Here is an 18,795-nt window from a genome sequence, read left to right on the forward strand (position 1 = left end):
ACAGATATTCATGGAGAAAATCATTCTGGCCCGTTTACCCTGTCCGAGGACGTCTTGGACCAGGGGATGGAAACATTTGGTGTCTTATTGCTGGCTGACTTGCAATTGTTTTCCAGACCAAAAACGGAGGCAGATGAGAAGCATCGGTGGAAAAAGCCCTTTCCCATCTTTCATCTGGAGCAGGGGGATGTCTGTGGGTTGAGGGTTAATCAGTGTTCTGGGAGAAGAAGTCTGAAGATGAGTGTGGGATGTGATTTTGGTTACGCCGAGGTGGACATAATGATGCTGTTCACTAAATAAATGGACAGCTGTTCACAGCAGTTTAAAAAAAAAGCAAAATATTTATTTATTAATATAAATTTAACAATAACCTAACAATTAACCTTACTATTAAACTTTGGTTCATATTATACCAGTTTTCACAAAGAATGATAGCATGCCACAGGAGCCTACATGCTCAGTTAATTCTCTTCTAAACAGAAAAATTCAGTTATATATCTACATCTTTATACTATATACATAATGTTTGTGCACTCACAAAGTAATGTTTATTACAGTATAATTAAGATACTTTGTCTTTCAGAGAAAAAGCAAACAAACAATCGGCCGTCATTTCTGCTTTCAAACGTGTTTATCATAATTATGATCATAGACTGTTTCCTCCCAAAACATTTTGTGGTTCAGAGGGAAAGGAAATGAGGTAAGGCCAAAACTGTAATCTTATTTTTTATTTGTTTTTTTTGCTCTAACCTTCATGTTGATTGTCAAACTGAAATTTTGAACTTTTGGGTAAATACAAATTACCAATACAATTTTCTTTTCTCTAAAATGTATCAGATTAGTTACTACAAATATTAGATTACAATTCATTGTCAAAATGATTGTTTTACATCTTGAATCTTATAAACATACACCACATGGATTTTTTTCCTTACTGGAATTTGTTATTTCCTCACACCAAACACAAAGTAAAAATGCGTAACAAATTGCAGATGGGTCACGTTACTCTAAGGTGCTAATGACCTTGGAGACAGACGTGCTGTCAGTGCCATGAAATGATTGGCTCCCACGATCAGACAAATGGGAACAGTTTTCCCTTGTAATGCTGCTTGCAGATAAATTAATTGGAATTATGGTGAGCCCTTTCATGATTTGAAATATATGGTTGGATTTTGTTTTTATTGTACCCGTGGAAAGCCAAAATGCCATTACAATGAGTCATACTATGAGCCTGGGATAAACTCAGAGCAAAGGAGCTTGAACTTCTCTTCTGAATTAGACTGAAAAGAACCAGGCGAACTATATGCATGCTCTGTTACTTACAGAGACGTCTGAACTATACTGGCCTTTTGTGATCCCAGTTTAGTTCATATTCAGACTGTGGTCATATCTGCTGTACACTGCTTTAGCTCTTTTCCTCACTTTGTGTACACATGAATCTTTCTCTTTTTTCCACTCCTTTTTTTTACTTGATGCTTTAAGGTAGTTGTTGAGAAATGAATAAAATTCCTTTGAAGCACCTTTGAATGATTACAGATTCAGAAGCACTGTATAATTATGCTATATTCTTGAAATTTTAATGGATACATCATCACATAAGACTTAAATAATAAAAGGATGCAGGAGAGTGTCAGAATCTTATGAAAAATATCAATGCGAAACACTGTTGATTTGGCACTGTCAACAGTACATTTTATTATTCCAGTAGTACACAAGAAACAATAACCATATTCTAAATCACGTAACCATAACCAAAACCTACACATAACTACCTTGCTAACAATTCATAAGCAGCACATAAGGAGTTAACAGGAAAACACTTAGATCATAGTAAATATGTGTTCCCTAATCTAAAGTGTTACCAAACATACATGAGACACTGATGATGTGGAGAACATCATCTTGCCGTCACAGTGAATCATTGCATAAAGCCAGGAATACATTTATTTATTTTTTTAAATGGTCAGATACAACAGCATTGAAATGATCTGGCATTGAGCTCTGCAGGAAACTATTGGTATGACTTGAGCACTGATGCATTTCTCATATAGTTAACCTCAGCATGGGAAGGGGGCCACAGGACTGCTGCAAAACACACACAGCCATGTGCAGATTTTTCAGGATTGAACATGATAATGTGTATATGCTTCTGTGATTGATTTACAAACAGACTGGCAGCAAAAAAATGCAACACATGTGCATAACAAATCAGAAAGAAATGCTTTGTAAAGTGTTTATAAGATGTGTCGACTGACATACTGTACAGTTTAAGAATGGAAAGATGGATAATAAATGCACTATTGACTCTGCTGTAGATGGAGATTATACATTTTAAGCAACTTATAATTTTATTTTGTGAATGTGAAAGAATGGAACTGGTTTTGGAAACTTTCATGAGGAATTGCTACTATGAAAACTTTCTAACGTGAGTCACATAGAGTTCGCAGTAAAATATTTTTCAAAGTTTGTTATCTCTAGTTGCCATAGAACTTAATTTAGAAAACATCTGTTGGTGAAGCTGCCTGTCCTCCCCAAAGAGTCTTGATTTGGGGTAATTTCCAGTGTTATTAAAAAATAAGTGCAACTGTTCACAAGAGGGAGAGGAAATAACAGATCTGATGGAACAGAGGAAATCAGAAGCTTAACTCTTTTTTTTAGTATGCACTCTCAACAAGCTGATTCAGTTGATCTTATTTTTCAAAGTCTGAACCATGTGTCAAGTTGTGTATGTGTGAGGGTTAAAGGAAAGAGACAATATTGTTATTGTAACTAAAAAATAAGCTGTCAATGCAGTATGTCCTGAATTTTAAACACTATGCTTTCCCTTAAACATGCAAAGGGTGAACTAATGCATAACAAAAAGAAAAAAAGAAAACACAATCAAAATCAAAGTTTTATATAAAGACTCATTTATTTATATCTGTCCATTTTCAAGTGAAATACAAAGTAAAAAAAAAAAAAATACAGTTAAAAAATACATTCCATTTGCTTTTTGAAACTAAAACTTTATTGGCAATGGTTCCAAAAATGCATTTTACTTAAAGAAATGAATTACTGGCTTCGGATGATGTTCATTTTATCAAACATCAAGAGAACATTGGTTTGGGGTTTTTAGAGTCAGTGGACATCTCCAGCTGTATACGGTGGTGGGGGGGGGGGGGGGGGGTACTTTTTACATTTACTAAAATGGAACTAAATTGTCATGAATTTGTCTCATAACTACAAAGATTTATTACTATGTTTTGATCAAAATATTTCCATGAGCACATGATTAAAACAACATTTAAAAACAATTGCCCTGGACATTTACAGTGGGTTTCATTCAAACCCAGACACAAGAAAAATAAAGATGCAAACTGAATGTAGCACCAGCACGAAACAAAAAGACTGGAAAATACTACTTCAAGGTATTCTTTGCATCGATCCTCTGGCAAGGTCCAGTGCAGGCATCTTGGCTGTTCTTCTTGTTTTTAGGTGCTCATTCCTCTGAGTGCTGTCAGTCGTTTGTGTACAGCCTTCATTAGTTCTATGATTTAACTGCAGCAATGATCCCTTGTTTAACAGCTGCAGTAAAAAACAAAAAATGTCAAAGTAATGCCTTCTTTATCAATCAATCCTGACACTAAAATCACATTGACATGCTATTTTATAACTAAACACACCTGCTTTACCACAAGCCTTCTCACACTCATCTTGTGTATCAAAGCGATTCTGGTTCCCTCCACATCCTCCGTACCAGAAGCGTGTGCAGCTTCCACTAAGTGGATCATAATGCCATTTAAGCACAAATTTAGCACAGGAGCCCTCTACTTTTGGTAGCTTGCAGATATCCACACTGGAGTGCAGGGCAGCTGTTAGAGGGCATAGTGAGGATGAGAAAAATCACAGAATTTGAATTGAACATCTAATTACTTGCAAAAGCTTTTCAGATAACTGGATACTGATAACTGCAGCGAAGTTTATCATCTCTAAACGCTGGCATTTCATGTTATGTCATCTTCAGCATGATTCTTTATAACAATATTGAATTTAAAATATATTACTCTCAGTTCAGCATTTTTTTAAAGTGGTCTTGTAACAGAATTTAAACACTACATGATTGTTGCAAAACACTCAAGAAAAGGTTTCTAGAGGTTACTGTAACCGGTGACGGACCTGGAGCTGGTGCTGGGGGGAGAACAGCTTTGACATGCTCTTCACTTGCCTTAGGTTCAGCCACTGTGGAAGTCAGAAAAAAAAGTGAATTTATTTCAAGAATTTTCCTATCTTTCATTATAGTGTACTTTCTTTTAAGAGTGCTTGGTAGTAGCCACAAGTAGCCGAGTCTCTAGGCTCGTAATACAACAAAGGTTATATTTGTGTGCAGGATAGTTAGTAAGTGAATCTATACATCACTGTACCATCACTGTATTTAGTGTGCTGTAAATGCTTTAGATTCAGTTCATCTTCTAATTGATAACTGATCTTATTTTGTAGCTATCGATTGTTTCAGTTTCATCCTGTTTTGGGATGTTTTAAGAATTTAAGACCTTGAGTACTGCAACCCCTAATTCAATAATTTTATTGCTCAGTCATGAAGTCTTCGAAATAGAAATAATAGGACCAATTAGTCGCTACAGCGCTTGCGCCAAGGGGTCTAAGGGCGCACATACCTGTCTTCATGCAGTGTTTGAGGCAGTCAGCCTCAGTCTCAAACCTATTGTCATTTCCTCCACAACCTCCATACCAGAACTGTGTACAGAATCCATTGTTTCTGTCAAAGTACCACTTAGCTTGGTAATCTTTGCATGACAGTCCAGTGTCAAAGTCAAGTGAACATGGGTCCATAAAATTGTTAACTGAAACATGCAAACAAACAGAGAGGGATTACCATGAAAGAGGAAAGACAAGGACAGTTAGTTTTGTCAGTAAAATGAACATACAGTATAGTCCATAAAAATGAGGTGATTATAGCTCATTTAAAGGAATTATCTTGTTATTTTGATGGGTTAACTGGATTAAAATCAAGATTATGTAAATTGTGTCATTTTCAAATCAAGGTAGAATTCAAACTGTAATGCTAAAATGTTGTTTTATGTTATATATGCAAAGGTAGTCAAAATACATATAGTTTGCTATTTACAAAGGCATTATGACCTTTTAAAATATATTTGGATCATACAGTAATAAAGAACATACAGTAATCATGTTTCTAAATGCATTCATTAGTATTATCAGCACTGTCAGTCTAAATAGCTGGTCACTGGACCAAAGTACCACAAGAAAAAACAGTGACCTTGTTTGCAAAAGCACTTTGAAACAGATTTATGTGCTATACATTAGTCATCTGCAGGTAATTACTGTAAAGGCAGTCTCATTAACTGTGTCTGTGCTGTGGCCATTTCACAAATCTCTGCTTTATAACCCCTACAGACTAAACCTGCCTTTTATGTGAAACAACCATCCCCCCCCCCCCCCCCCCAAAGTTAGTGTTACACTTTGTTAGTCGGTTATCAAGTCAAACGATGGCTAGTTCAATACAATTTAAGTTAGTTCATTAGTTTTTGTAGAGGCATTTATGTTAAAAGTTAAACTTCCCAAAATTAAATAGGGTTCCCTATTACCAGCTACTAAAAACAACAATCTCATTGTTTTGCAATGCCGAAGGCCTCTGTCCTAACAGAATTAAGAAAATCATTTACAGTACAGGTTCTCCAAAACACCCTTTAACATCTTTAATATCTGACTTGTAAATTTACAAATTGATCTATTGTTTGGTCTTTTAAACAATCAGTAAAAATCTATTTTAAATGCAGACATTTGAATTTTGATTTTTTAATACACAAGAAACCACTAATGACGGGTTTTTTTAATACACAAGCACCCATAATGCTGCTTTTATGTGTGATTTAAACAAGATGTTTTAGAAAGAAAAAAATGTAATGCTCACAAACAAGCAAATGAAAAACTGATCCGATGCATGTGCATCAACTTTTCAAATTTATTTTTAACATGCAATGTTAATCCTCAGCATACTTACTTATTTCTGGTTTACTTAAGGGTACAGAGGACACAATCCCCATTGCTTCACTCGCAACCTTCAGTTCTACTGTTTCTGTTTAAAAAGACCAGATCTCAGTTAATTAGATCTCACAAAGCTCATTAATTTCAGCCAACATTAATGCTTTCATCCTTGCACTCTGAAATACATGAAAGTATTAAAAGAAGGACCATCAAAATAAACATGGATAAATGCATTAAGAATTAATTAGTAGTCTGTTCATAGTGTTTGTTTTATAAAAACTTTGATTCCAAATACAAAAGCTGTGTTGTGAATGTTTCTCTATATTGGAGTAAAATCCTCTTGCTTATGAATTATTGAGCAAACACCTTCACTTACTAATTTCTGGTTTACTTAAGGGTGCAGAGGGCTCAATCCCCATCACCTCACTTGGAGTAATAACCTTCTGTTCTGCTGATTCTGTTCAAAAGAAATCTGAGGTTAACTAGATCCTGCAGAAAGCATAGTTTCTGGTCATAATACATGCTTTCTTACAAAATTGTGTAGTTGTGTACAAGATCTATCAAAACAGTATTTACTCCACTTTGCATGTTACACTTTATTGTTATTGTTATTATTGTTATTATTTTGTTCTGCTGATTATGTTTAAAAAGACACATTTGAGGTTAGTCAGATCTGGGCATGCTCAGTTTTCTGGCCAGATTAAAAGCATTCATATTTTGTACTAGCTCTATGTTACAATTTAAAAGTCATAAATAACCACATAGCTGTGTTGCACTAACTACAGTATATCATAATGTGGTATAATCTGTGAAAAAAAAATCTTTCACTTACTTGTGTCTGGTTTACTCAAGGGTGAAGTTGGTGCAATACCCATCACATCATTTACAGTAAGGACCTTCAGATGTGCTGATTCTGTTCAGAAGAATGAATATAAAGTTAAAGCATCCTGCACTGACCAACATTAAAAGAACAGCTTGTGAATGATTGAATCTGAAGTGATCTGAATCCACTCTATTAATGTTGAAATGATCGAATTTCTAAATCAGGGAACATGAAAGATGCTAGGACATCCAGCATAGAATGTCTTTTTGAGCTAGAAAATAAGAACTAGGGCTAAACATCTTTGAAAATAAGAAAAAAAGTCCACTTTATAAGTCAAAACCCAATAACTCTGTGAGAAATAGACCATAAATTGTCATACACTGAAAATCTTATTTTCCAGCACAGTTCTCAAATCACCTTCACTAACCAAATTAGCGTCGTTTCTTCTCCTTTTGTTGAGTTAAGTACACTGTTTCCTGATTTATGAAAATGAGAAAGCTCTTGTACATTATCATCTATCATATATGTACCACAAGCAATAGAAAAAAAAAACTAAATTAATCAATGTAAAAAAAACATGTTCCTTGAATTCATAATCACACAGATTAATTTATGTGAAAGCTTACTTGTAGGAACAATGCCTTTGTAGGTGCTGGCAACATGACCATTGAAATGGTGAGTGTTGACCACTACGTTATAGGTTTCGGATGCCTCCAACTCAGAAATGGAGAGATGGCTGCCAGTCATATTTTTCCTCAGCACTAGAGTATGATCCTTCATGCGAGTCACAGTAACTTCATGGGTGGCTTTTGAATCACCACTCAACCACTGTAGGGCGAATCCGCTGGAGGTGACATTAACCAGATGCATTTTCTCCATACCTGTTTCTGGACGCAAAAATACACACAGTGTGACCAGATTTGATCCCCAAACATTTCTCTACAAACAAATACCCACAACCTATGATGCATACTATCAGTACCTATATGTTTTCTGTCATGAACCTCCTGCTCTCCATGATGATTCTGGTGTTTCCTGAAAAAAAAAGACACCATAGTTAATGAAATTATTTAGCGATTCATACTGTCAGGTGAATGGTTTTTGGTCTATGCAGAAGCAACATTTAAAATGCACATACTGTATGCAGTTTACAGAACACATTGCTCATAAATATACTCACTCTGTTTGTGGCAAACTGAATGGGAATTTGTGTGGCTGGTCACTCTGATACCACTGACACTTTTTAGAGACTTCAGGTGACAAGTAGAACGCATTTTCAACTATACAGAAAGAATGAAGAAACTGTCAATAACAGTTACTAGAAAAAACCTGGTAAAAAAAAGACTATTAACGGCTAATACTGTACATCAATGGACATTTTGAGCATGTTAAAAAAATCATCTGACTCACGGCCAAGGTACTTGGGCAACAGTCTGGCAAATGTCTGAATATGGTCATCATAGAAGCCTGAAGGTCTATCCACCCTCTTTAAGAACACATCTGAAGGCTCACTTGCCACTTGGGCCAGGACACGGACATCACCTGCACTGAACAGCTTTCCAACTGCCATCACCACTATGAAGTATCCTTTACATTTAACTCCAGTGGCAGCCCTTATTATCCTCTCCTCATGCAGCTCAACTGGTCCAGTCACCAACAGAACTAATACCTTCAAATGGCGGGGATGTGGCACCTTCTCAAACACATGCTCAACAGTGCCTTCAAGAGCATCTGCAAGGGCGCGTCCTCCTTCCAGCTGGTGCACCTTATCCTGTAGGAAGCTTCGGACACTGTTTGGTGACTTGTGATCTGTCAAACCAAAGGTCACGCTGATGGGAATGCCACTGCCATTGTGCAAGTATTCATAAGGTGCATGCTGAACAAGTGCTACTCGAGCATGATGGGTAGTGCTGGCTGGCTCAGGGGACATCTCTAGCTGTTCTGTCATTAAAGCCACATATTGCTTTATCTCTGTGAAGACAGAGGGCCAGGTGCTCTCTGAACTATCAAGAATGAAGGCCATGTCGATGTCCAAGTCAGTTGTGGGATCCCGTCGGTCTCGGACTCTACGTGGTGGGACAAAATCACACATCTGATCCGGGGCACAGAAGTCTGGAAAAAAAAAAAGTTTAAGAAGAAAACTGACATTCAAACATTCTGTTTTGCTATTTAAAAACAGTTTGGTCGCTTTTCTTGTTTGCTGAACTCTGTTGTGCATGATGATATTGTGCATAGTTTTACCCAGGCAGATATGGCAGGTCATGATCTTCTTGATGACATTGTTGTATTCAGCACTTCCAGGTGAGGGTAGAACCATAATCTGGGCTATAGCAGTGTTGTTAATCTGAAATAGTCAATGTAACACTTTTAAGGTACGCATTCTTTTATGCCAAATTCAATCAGCTGTGTCAAAAGAGAAGAAAACAAACTTAATTTACTCTTGGTTCACTAAAATACTAATTAAACATGTCAGATAGAATTTGTGTAGAATTAATTACAGTTCATTTGTCCAAGTGTTTGACATTTTCCTCCATTTAACTTCAGTCAAATTTACCTGAGGTGCAAACTGATTTGGAAGACACCTCAATGAAGGCATTACGTTACTTAACAAATTTTTCAAAATCACAGTCGTTGTTCACATACCAACTTTTATTGGTATATGAACCAATAATTTGAAATCTTTAAACCAAACTACCGTATTTTCCGGACTATAAGTCACACTTTTTTTCATAGTTTGGCTGGTCCTGAGACTTATTCAGGTGCGACTTATCAAAATTAATTTGACATGAACCAAGAGAAATGAACTAAGAGAAATGAACCAAGAGAAACATTACCGTCTACAGCCACCAGAGGGCACTCTATGCTGCTCGGTTCTCCCGCAGTCTACACTGAAAACATAGAGCGCCCTCTCGCGGCTGTAGACGGTAATGTTTTCTCTTGGTTCTAAATAAATGCGATTTATAGTCCAGTGCGACTTATATATGTTTTTTTCCCTCATCATGACGTATTTTTGGACTGATGCGACTTATACTCAGGTGCGACTTATAGTCCGAAAAATGCGGTGTATATATTACTGCACAAAACTAATATTTTGTGTTATAATGTTATGACGCTCAGTGCAGAAGACTTCAAGACTATACTGTCAAAAGCTGCTTTCTAAGCATCAGCTGCTATCATAAGATGACTTTCTAAACTGATGTTTAAGGACAAAACATAGCTGATGAAACCACAGATGTGTGAGGAAGCATACTGCATAAATAAAAACCTTTACCAACAGTAATGCAAAAAAAAGAAGAAAAAAAAACATTTTGTACAGACACAAATTACAATGTTTGCCCTTCTACTGCGCCTACCTGCAAGGCTCTTCTGAGTTGGCGTTCTTCGCGGTTAAGGAGGAATAAAGCGGAAATTCCTGAATCATAGAGGCGTAGAGCAGCAGCACTGAATTCTTGAGTCGTTGTAACAGGGCCGTTGACAAAGAAAACAGCAATCTTGCGCACAAGGAACCCACTGCGAACTCTTTTAAACGTGTTCTGTGCAGCAAAGTTCATGGCTGTCTCCAAGCTGCGCTGCTTACGGGTCAGCTGAGTCTGGAGCCCTTGAACTCGCTCAACAAGTGCTCGCTTCTTCTGGGTATCTGCAAAGCGGATCTCAGTAGTCACCTCATTGTTGTAGAACGCTAGAGCAACACGGGCACCTCGGGGACAGTTGCTCTCAGTAATAGTGATGTCACTGACCAGACGGAGAACAGTGTCCCGCATGTTGTTGAAAGTAGAGCGTGTTACACCATCTGATGCATCCAGGACAAAGGCCAACTCAGTAGGGTATAGGGGACATTCCTGAGCACCTGAGGAATTAGAAACTCAAAAGCTGAATGGAAAAGCTATGCAATGAGTGCTTTAAACTGGGACCCTAAAAATACAGTGCAAATGCAGAGATAGTTCATTATTCACTTACCATAGCAGCAGGCTAAAAAAAAAAAAGTGAGACAAAAGAATACAGTAAGATTTCACAACCTAAAAGTATAACTATAAAAAAGCATATAAAGATATAATGCAAACTACAAGGAAGACAGTTTTATTAAACACTGGACAGTCACTATACTTACGACAGTTATCCCTAATTTTCTTGACCAGATCACATGGCTGTGAGGGCAAAAAAATTTTTTTTTTGACATTAATGTTCCAAGCATGTAAGTAGGACTATACAATAAAGACAATTGTACATTGAAAGAAAGGAAAAAATACATACCACCGGACCAGTTCCTCTGGATCCTCTTTGGCCCTGTTTTTGACATCAGACAAAAAGAAAAAAAAAAAACACTTTCTAAACAGCTGAACACATCTGTATTTATTCTACTGAGCAGTTGTGTGCCACACTAATGTCTGTCACTAGTAAAGAAAAAAGAAAAAAAAAAGAAAATTGGTAACAGCTTGCGTAAATCCAAGCTTATTCTCTTATAGAGAGAATTGTACACTTTGTAAGACAGACCATCCCTAGTCATGCCTCAACTTAGTCACCTTAATTTAAGTCAACATTCCTGTATTTAAAGATTTGTAACAAAGGTTTATATATATATATATATATATATACTTTTAAAACAAATTATATATGGTGCTTACATGGGGCCCTGGGTATCCAGTGTCTCCCTTTTGTCCAGGTCCACCAGATTCCCCTGAGGAACCCTACACAAACATATTAGCATCGATTACCGGCAGTATGGATATGAAGACCTTATTAAAAGTTGTTTAATCAACATTACTCACCCTCTGGCCATTATTTCCTCTAGGTCCAGGTCCTCCCTTTGAACCAGGGTCACCCGCTTCACCCTTTGAATCAATTTAGTTTTAACATTTAGTTACTTCTATTGTTTTGCACAGCAGAAATGGAAAGGGAGTGCATTAGTAGAAAAGGTACTGTATATACTGTATAACATTCAAGAGTGCAGACAACTTCAGTAATCTCACCTTTGGACCAGGGAAACCAGGGAAACCTTCATCACCCTAAAATAACATTACAGTGTGTTCAGTGTAAAATACATTTTAATATGTATATACTCAGCAAAAAAAGAAAAGAAAAGGAAAGAAAAAAATCAGAATAAATAAAAATAAATATCCGCTCACATTGATCTGCTTTTAAGAAAATCTCTTTAAAATGTGTAAGCATTTGTATGAACACAAAAAGATTCAACAACTGAGTCATAAACTGAACAAGTTTCACAGACATTTGATAAACAGAAGTGGAAAAATGAGTCCCTAATCAAAGGGGGGTCTATATCAAAAGTTGCAGTATTTCATCCTTGTGAACTGCGCAAGATTTGCCTGTTCTTGCTGTGAGATTTTACTCCATTTGTCCACTAAGACAAGCTCTCTAACACATTTGAGGGATTCACGTGGTGTGCCACTGCACAGACCTTCAACAGACATAGCAGTTTATTTCTCTGGCCATCGCTTAGTTTATCTGCAGTCCTCATGCCTCCCTGCAGCAGAACTATTGCATGTTCAAGCAGGTGAGAAAGGACCCTGGGCAGGTCTCGTTAATGTTTCAAGATATTGTAACTGTAACTTTAATTGCCTACTGCCTGTAAACTCTGGGATGTTCCACAGGTGCATGTGCAATAATTATTTATGGTTATTTGAGAAAGCATGAAAAAATAGTTTCAACTTTATACACACACTCACCTTTCTTCCTTTGGGACCAGGTGTACCAAACCCATCCCTTCCATCCTCACCCTGTATACACAGGAAACTCTAAATTACTAAATTACTCATATACAGTAGAGTGATCTGATAAATGAACAATGTGCTATGTTTACAATTATCCAATCTATTTGTGAATGTCTCATATAATAATGCTGATGGACATTATCTTTGTTGTTACAATGTATGAAATGTATTTGGTGTGGTTGGTGCAGACTATGACTCCTCTCTTACAGGCTCCCCACGGGGTCCCAGGGGTCCAAATACACCTTTAGGTCCTGGCTCCCCTGGTTCACCCTTTAGAGTGAAGGAGAAAATGTGAATCATAGTTTTATAAATAATCATGTATAAAAGGTGCAATTGTTATACATTTAACAACTGAAAGAGTTCCCTACTTCTCACACTAATGCATTGAAACAAAAATGTAATGGGATTTCCCCTTCCCAAATTGCACAAGTACAAACTCCCCAGAAGCTTTAAGTTATGTTGATATTAAGATATTTTCTTTAAACAATTTCTTAAGCTTGCCATTGGTAACTAGGACATGAGAGTGCAACTGCCTGGCAATGAATTGATAAATGTTGCTTAAGTAAGCATTACCTTACGGCCAATAGTGCCTCTTCTACCCTTTTCTCCAGCCGGTCCTGGCAGTCCTCCTGGCCCCTAAATAAATACATAAATTAAATATTTGGCATTAAACATTTTGTCTGCACACAAATTGTCAGAATAATTTATTCAATTATTGTTTTAGTAGCAGAAAAAGAAAAAGAACATGCTTGGACTTCCTACCCTTGGACCAGGGTTTCCATCTTCTCCTCTAAGACCAGGTGCTCCAATTGGTCCAGTAGGACCCTTAATCAAGTACAGATAAACAATATTTATATTATGTATTAGATATTTTCTATTTGATAATAATATTTAACATTTTATAGCAAGGCGGGTTTGCAAATCTGTGCAAAATAAATAAATGTATCCCCACTGTAAACCAGATTTAACCATTATGCATGCATGTACAATATGTCATAGGACCAGTCTTGTTTTTTTTTTTTACTACTATTTTAATTTACCCGAGATCCCCCAATTCCTCTCTCTCCTGGTAAACCGTCACTTCCAGGCCTTCCAGGAGCACCCTAAAATGCAACAGGGCCATTAATAAACCTTCAAAAAATTTGAATAAATTGAATAAACTGTTGAATCCATAAACAACAGCTTTTGATGGACCTCTATGTGAGTGTTTAAATAATGTTTATGTCCATCAATGGCATGAAATGTCTACTCACAGCTTGACCAGGAGGCCCTCTTCTACCATCAGGGCCCTTTTTCAAAAGAGAAGAGGGTGAATAAGATTATGAACAGAACATCTGTCATTCAACATTTCATGCATCTTACACATAACATTTCAAATAAATATATTACCATAGATAACATGGCTTAAAACTGAGATAAGTTCTAGTTATCAAAGTCAAATTAAAAATGTATTTTTATCTCATATCAGTGTACACATTTCTTTAGACTCTTTCGATTTTATGGAACTGTTTTCGGGCTTTAAGAGATTATTTATGAACTGACTGAAATAATCTTATCCTATTCAGTTCTGCTGGTTAAGTTTGAAAAGACAATCTCTTTGGTTGGGGAAACATACCTGTCTCCCTGGTTCACCAGGACCTCCCTTATTTCCGTCCACCCCTGGCTCTCCCTAAAGAAAACACTTTAATGAACTTCAAGGTCGCATTAGAGTTGTGGATTTTATTCACATTGATACAAACACAGATTTAATAGTACACACTAACAAAATGTGTAGTAACTACTACTATATGTAGAGCTTGACAAAGTCTTACAGTTTGACCATGGCCAGAGACTAAAATTACATGTAATGAAAAATAATAGTTTAATCGATTGAGAAATAATTAATAAAACAACTTCTATGATTTTTTTATTGAGATTATTATTATAGTGCAGAACTATAAATGAAGCTGGGATGAAGCCTGGCACTTTACAATATTGATCCATGAACATGTGCTACAGTCCTGAACAGACATAATGAAATAAATGTAATCCACGGGAATAACATACTGTATAGTATCAACTAGGTGTATAAAAACAAAACAGAAAATTTGACCATACCGGTGGGCCAGCATCGCCTGGATCACCTTTTGGTCCCCTCTGGTTGTTGTCTCTTCCGGGGATGCCCTAAAACAACAACAACAGCATCAACCTTACTTAATGAAGGAAGATATACTCATTCTAAATTAAGGCAAATATTTGAGTATATAAGAAAGCAAACACATCTGACAAGTTATATTATACATACTGGATCACCACGGATTCCAGTCTGACCAACATCTCCTGCCTGGCCTTTGGCCCCTTTAGGCCCCTTTAAACACACAAAAAAGATCAGATAAACCAAATGTATTTCTTTTGAATATATTCCACAGTCTCAACCCATGACTATATTCTACATGACTTACCCTTTCGCCAGGGTTTCCTCTATCTCCTGGAGGGCCAACAACACCACTTGTTCCCTAAAAGACAACAACAATTTTGAACTGGCATTCACAAAGATTTGTACAAACCATTGTAAAACTGATCACTGACAGTAAAATGATAAATAGCTGACCTCTTCTCCATTGATTCCATCTAAACCAATCTCTCCATTTTCACCCTAAAGGAAAACAAATGGTATTAATTAAACATATACTTGTAATGAAATTTAAATGTTACTGTTAATAATGGTAATATATTATTATTTATTACAAAGACTATAGAATACCCAAGACATGTCGTTTTGAATGGGGAAAAATGCAGGAAGCCTTCTGAATGAAAGAGCCATTCGCTAATCATTAAAATCATTGCATCACTGCAGCTGCTGTTAGAAGCCAGCGAGTGACATGACTTGCCTTAAAGAGACTTTGATTATTATGAAATGATTACAAAAGCATTATTTATATAAGGAGTTTTTACCTTTTCACCATTGTATCCTCGAGATCCCTAAATAAAAGATAAACAAAAACACTGGATTAGTCACATAATATATATATATATATATATATATATATATATATATATATATATTTTTTTTTTTTTTTTTTTTTTTACCACAAAGTCCCTCTGTAGTTGAAATTAGTTCAACTTACTTTAATACCTCTTTGACCTGGACATCCTTGGAATCCTTGAGTTCCGTTTATACCAGGTGGACCTCTCTCTCCCTGAGAAAACATGGATTATCTCAGTCTTGAGAAACAAAATGCCAGATGCACAAATATTGCATTTTTGTTAAAATGACAACAGCGAAGTTTCAGGTTGTTCTTGATGAATTCTTGTGTCGATGACAAATAGTTTTTATTTTTTTTTTGAGCAAAATCATTATATAAATACTAAAGAAACTCCAGTGTTATGGATTTAAAAAGTGTTATGCTTTTTAAATCATTTTACATATTCATAGTAGATAATTAGTAGATGCTCACCGGACCACCTTCATCACCAGGATGTCCACTGAACCCTTGACCACCAGGGTTACCCTGTAGACAACCAAACATTGACATAAGCAAACACTGATAAATTTCATAATTTTTTCACCTGTGTTCTAGTCTAAAATATGTTGTTTCTCGAAGAATGAATTTGACCTTTGGTCCAGAAACACCAACAGCTCCTCTGTCCCCTCTCTGGCCATTACACTTGCATGGAACAGAACAGCATTCCCGCTCAGCGATGTTATCCTTTAAAAAAAAAGACAACCACAATCATATTAGGAAAACACATTCATCTCTTTTTGTTATGTCTACACACAGTAGGTTATTCCTTAGTTTGCAAATTGAATGAGGACAGTAATGAGGCCAATGCTTACCAGTTCTTCCAGAAGTTCATAATCCAAGTCCAAGAGGTTTACACGCAGAGGTCGTGTGTACCTAAAGCCACGGCCAAATTCCAAGAGAACTGCTTCCTCAAATCGTGGCACTCTCTCCAGGGCAACAAGAATGAAACTACTGACACCTTAAGAAAAATAAATATTAAAATGTGCGTGGTAACATATTGTGAGATGTCTGAATTATCATCATCAACAACAAACTTTCCAAAAGTATTGGTGAATAGGGAAATAAAGAAACTGAACATACAAACTATAGATATTTGAGTGTAAAGAAATGAAATTCATCAGACATTTTCATATGTATAATCATGATTATTCTTACCAGCTGAACGCATCAGATCAACTCTCTCTTTCAGAATGTTATATTGGGCATCTAATCCATCAGTTAAGTGGATCACAACCTTTATGGGTGTAAAAATACAATTAATAAAATGTTTACATACATATAATTGTTTATAAATATACAGAGATATATAGTACATACAGCATATACAATATGACTGGATTTTGAAGTTACAGTTAGCCATGAATGAAAAGGGTGTACCTTGACACTATCTGAAGGCTGACTTTTGAATCTATCAGCATAAGCTTTGATTGTTGCACCGTTTAGAACAAAAGGTCCACGGTTTCGGAGGACCTTGAAGGGCTCAAGAAGCTCTGTGTATCTGTTGGTAAAGTCCATCTGAACAGGTTCAGAGGCAGAGTCCATCGCTAGCATGCCCACTTGTATTGAGGGGACCTGGCCAGAAGTGCAGCTGATGGGCTGCATCTGGGTAATGTGTTTGAGAATACTAGCCACCTTCTTCTCTAGTGACCTTTGGGCAGCAAAGATGTTCTGTGCAGCCACATCAAACCCAACAAGAACATCCAACTTGCATTCTGCCAGGGAAGAGTCACAGATGGGAATGAATAAAAATTAAGAGTAAACATCTGTTCAGAACACTTAAAATATACTCTCACTATATTAAAAAAAAAACTAAAAACTCAAAAACCAAACCTCTTGTAACATCCTTTACTCCAGGGCACTGTTTTACGTTCACATCATCATCCAGTGCTTGCAAAATCTGCTCATTCAGTTCAGAGAGCTCTTGGAAGGTACTGGCTCGGGCCACTGTAGTTGCGTCACTGCCCAAATTATTAAGTTCATCCTCAAAGTCACCCACCCCAACAGCATAGATGCGCACGCCACTGGCTTTGAGAGCTAGTGCCGCTGATTTGCTGTCATCCCTTGACCGTCCACCAGTGACTACCATCAGGATCTGTGGAATTCCCTCATCCTTCCGACTTCCTCTTGCTTTTACAAAGTGTGTTTTCTGAACATGGCGAATGGCATTGCCTGTTTTGATTTCCCGACCTCCCTTATACTCCGCTCGAGTTATGGCATCGATAATGTCATCCTTATTTTTGTAAGTATTGAGGTAGAATTCATCGGTCACATCTGTAGCATAATGCGCTAGACCAAACCGAAGATTGTCTCTCTCATTGAAGAACAGGTCAATTAAATTGAGAATGAATTCCATAACCTCTTTAAAATTGTCCCTGCCAAGATTGATTGACCCATCAACCAAAAAGACAATATCAGCAGCCTTGGGCTGTGGGAGGGCAGGACCTATGGGAAATCAAAGAAAATAAATCAGGCTAAACAAAGCAACCAACCAACCAATATTTATGGCCTATTATTAAACACCCATTACGTAAAGTATATCTAACATAACAATGACATTAAAGCTCCACGTACCTATGTCTTCAAAGTCAGTGGGAGGCTCGTCTATAATCGTTCCATTAAGTCTGGCTATAAATTTGCCCTCTATGTTTGGAAGATTTGGGAAAGTAGCCACCTTCAGGACGTCATCAGAAGTGGTAGTAATTTGTTCCAGCTGTCTTGGGTCTGCATTTTCTGCACCAATTCCTATACAGTTAATACGAGAGCCTTTGAGAAGTTGGCCATAAGTGGATACATCGGAGGTTGATCTTCCACCAGTTAGCACAACTAAATGCTGGGAAGCTTCTTCAGGACGTACCCCAGCAATTTCCGTTAGCTCATTTCGAATGACATACTTAATCGCCTCAGCTAGGTCAGCACCACGTCCACCCATATGACGCAATCTCTTAATGGCAGAGATGACAGATTGCTTGTTGTCGTGGGAGTTCAAAGAGAATTCAGTTTGAGGTCTTTCTCCATACTGTACCAGGGCCACGCGAACTTGGTCAGGTCGTACATCAAGCTGATCAACCACTTTCAAGATAAAGTCACGAATGTGAGCGACACCACTTTGTCCAGAACTGTCAGAGCTATCAATGAGGAAGATGATGTCCTTTCTTCCAAGATTGAGTGAGACTGGTAAGAAATAAAAAATGGCATCAAATTCTCTGCTAATGTGGACAAACCTGAAATAATGTTTTTA

General features: G+C 37.0%; 1 protein-coding gene across 4 annotated transcripts in view; it reads right to left on the reverse strand.

The window, feature by feature from the left end:
* Nucleotides 1–3,179: 3,179 nt before the first annotated feature.
* The window catches only part of LOC132152919 (collagen alpha-3(VI) chain-like), a 40,227-nt gene continuing 24,611 nt past the window's right edge, over nucleotides 3,180–18,795 (reverse strand). For 3 of the 4 annotated variants that reach the window (XM_059561915.1, XM_059561912.1, XM_059561914.1), the window contains 38 exons: nucleotides 18,129–18,728; nucleotides 17,388–17,999; nucleotides 16,935–17,269; nucleotides 16,713–16,791; nucleotides 16,370–16,515; nucleotides 16,149–16,241; nucleotides 15,990–16,043; nucleotides 15,660–15,731; nucleotides 15,487–15,513; nucleotides 15,143–15,187; nucleotides 14,994–15,047; nucleotides 14,837–14,899; nucleotides 14,650–14,715; nucleotides 14,168–14,221; nucleotides 13,806–13,841; nucleotides 13,593–13,655; nucleotides 13,315–13,377; nucleotides 13,126–13,188; nucleotides 12,760–12,822; nucleotides 12,508–12,558; nucleotides 11,794–11,829; nucleotides 11,593–11,655; nucleotides 11,449–11,511; nucleotides 11,078–11,110; nucleotides 10,938–10,971; nucleotides 10,180–10,688; nucleotides 9,068–9,170; nucleotides 8,237–8,938; nucleotides 8,007–8,106; nucleotides 7,809–7,861; nucleotides 7,453–7,713; nucleotides 6,836–6,916; nucleotides 6,380–6,460; nucleotides 6,020–6,094; nucleotides 4,653–4,838; nucleotides 4,156–4,218; nucleotides 3,663–3,851; nucleotides 3,180–3,564 (listed from right to left, as the gene is read on the reverse strand). In XM_059561915.1, coding sequence (XP_059417898.1) covers nucleotides 3,527–3,564; nucleotides 3,663–3,851; nucleotides 4,156–4,218; nucleotides 4,653–4,838; nucleotides 6,020–6,094; nucleotides 6,380–6,460; nucleotides 6,836–6,916; nucleotides 7,453–7,713; nucleotides 7,809–7,861; nucleotides 8,007–8,106; nucleotides 8,237–8,938; nucleotides 9,068–9,170; nucleotides 10,180–10,688; nucleotides 10,938–10,971; nucleotides 11,078–11,110; nucleotides 11,449–11,511; nucleotides 11,593–11,655; nucleotides 11,794–11,829; nucleotides 12,508–12,558; nucleotides 12,760–12,822; nucleotides 13,126–13,188; nucleotides 13,315–13,377; nucleotides 13,593–13,655; nucleotides 13,806–13,841; nucleotides 14,168–14,221; nucleotides 14,650–14,715; nucleotides 14,837–14,899; nucleotides 14,994–15,047; nucleotides 15,143–15,187; nucleotides 15,487–15,513; nucleotides 15,660–15,731; nucleotides 15,990–16,043; nucleotides 16,149–16,241; nucleotides 16,370–16,515; nucleotides 16,713–16,791; nucleotides 16,935–17,269; nucleotides 17,388–17,999; nucleotides 18,129–18,728 — 5,309 coding nt within the window. In that variant the 3' untranslated portion in view covers nucleotides 3,180–3,526. The remainder of the gene's footprint in view (nucleotides 3,565–3,662; nucleotides 3,852–4,155; nucleotides 4,219–4,652; nucleotides 4,839–6,019; nucleotides 6,095–6,379; nucleotides 6,461–6,835; nucleotides 6,917–7,452; nucleotides 7,714–7,808; nucleotides 7,862–8,006; nucleotides 8,107–8,236; nucleotides 8,939–9,067; nucleotides 9,171–10,179; nucleotides 10,689–10,937; nucleotides 10,972–11,077; nucleotides 11,111–11,448; nucleotides 11,512–11,592; nucleotides 11,656–11,793; nucleotides 11,830–12,507; nucleotides 12,559–12,759; nucleotides 12,823–13,125; nucleotides 13,189–13,314; nucleotides 13,378–13,592; nucleotides 13,656–13,805; nucleotides 13,842–14,167; nucleotides 14,222–14,649; nucleotides 14,716–14,836; nucleotides 14,900–14,993; nucleotides 15,048–15,142; nucleotides 15,188–15,486; nucleotides 15,514–15,659; nucleotides 15,732–15,989; nucleotides 16,044–16,148; nucleotides 16,242–16,369; nucleotides 16,516–16,712; nucleotides 16,792–16,934; nucleotides 17,270–17,387; nucleotides 18,000–18,128; nucleotides 18,729–18,795) is intronic. The other variant, XM_059561913.1, reaches the window with a different exon arrangement.

This window comes from Carassius carassius, chromosome 11 (assembly GCF_963082965.1).
Source record: "Carassius carassius chromosome 11, fCarCar2.1, whole genome shotgun sequence".
NCBI lineage: Eukaryota > Metazoa > Chordata > Actinopteri > Cypriniformes > Cyprinidae > Carassius > Carassius carassius.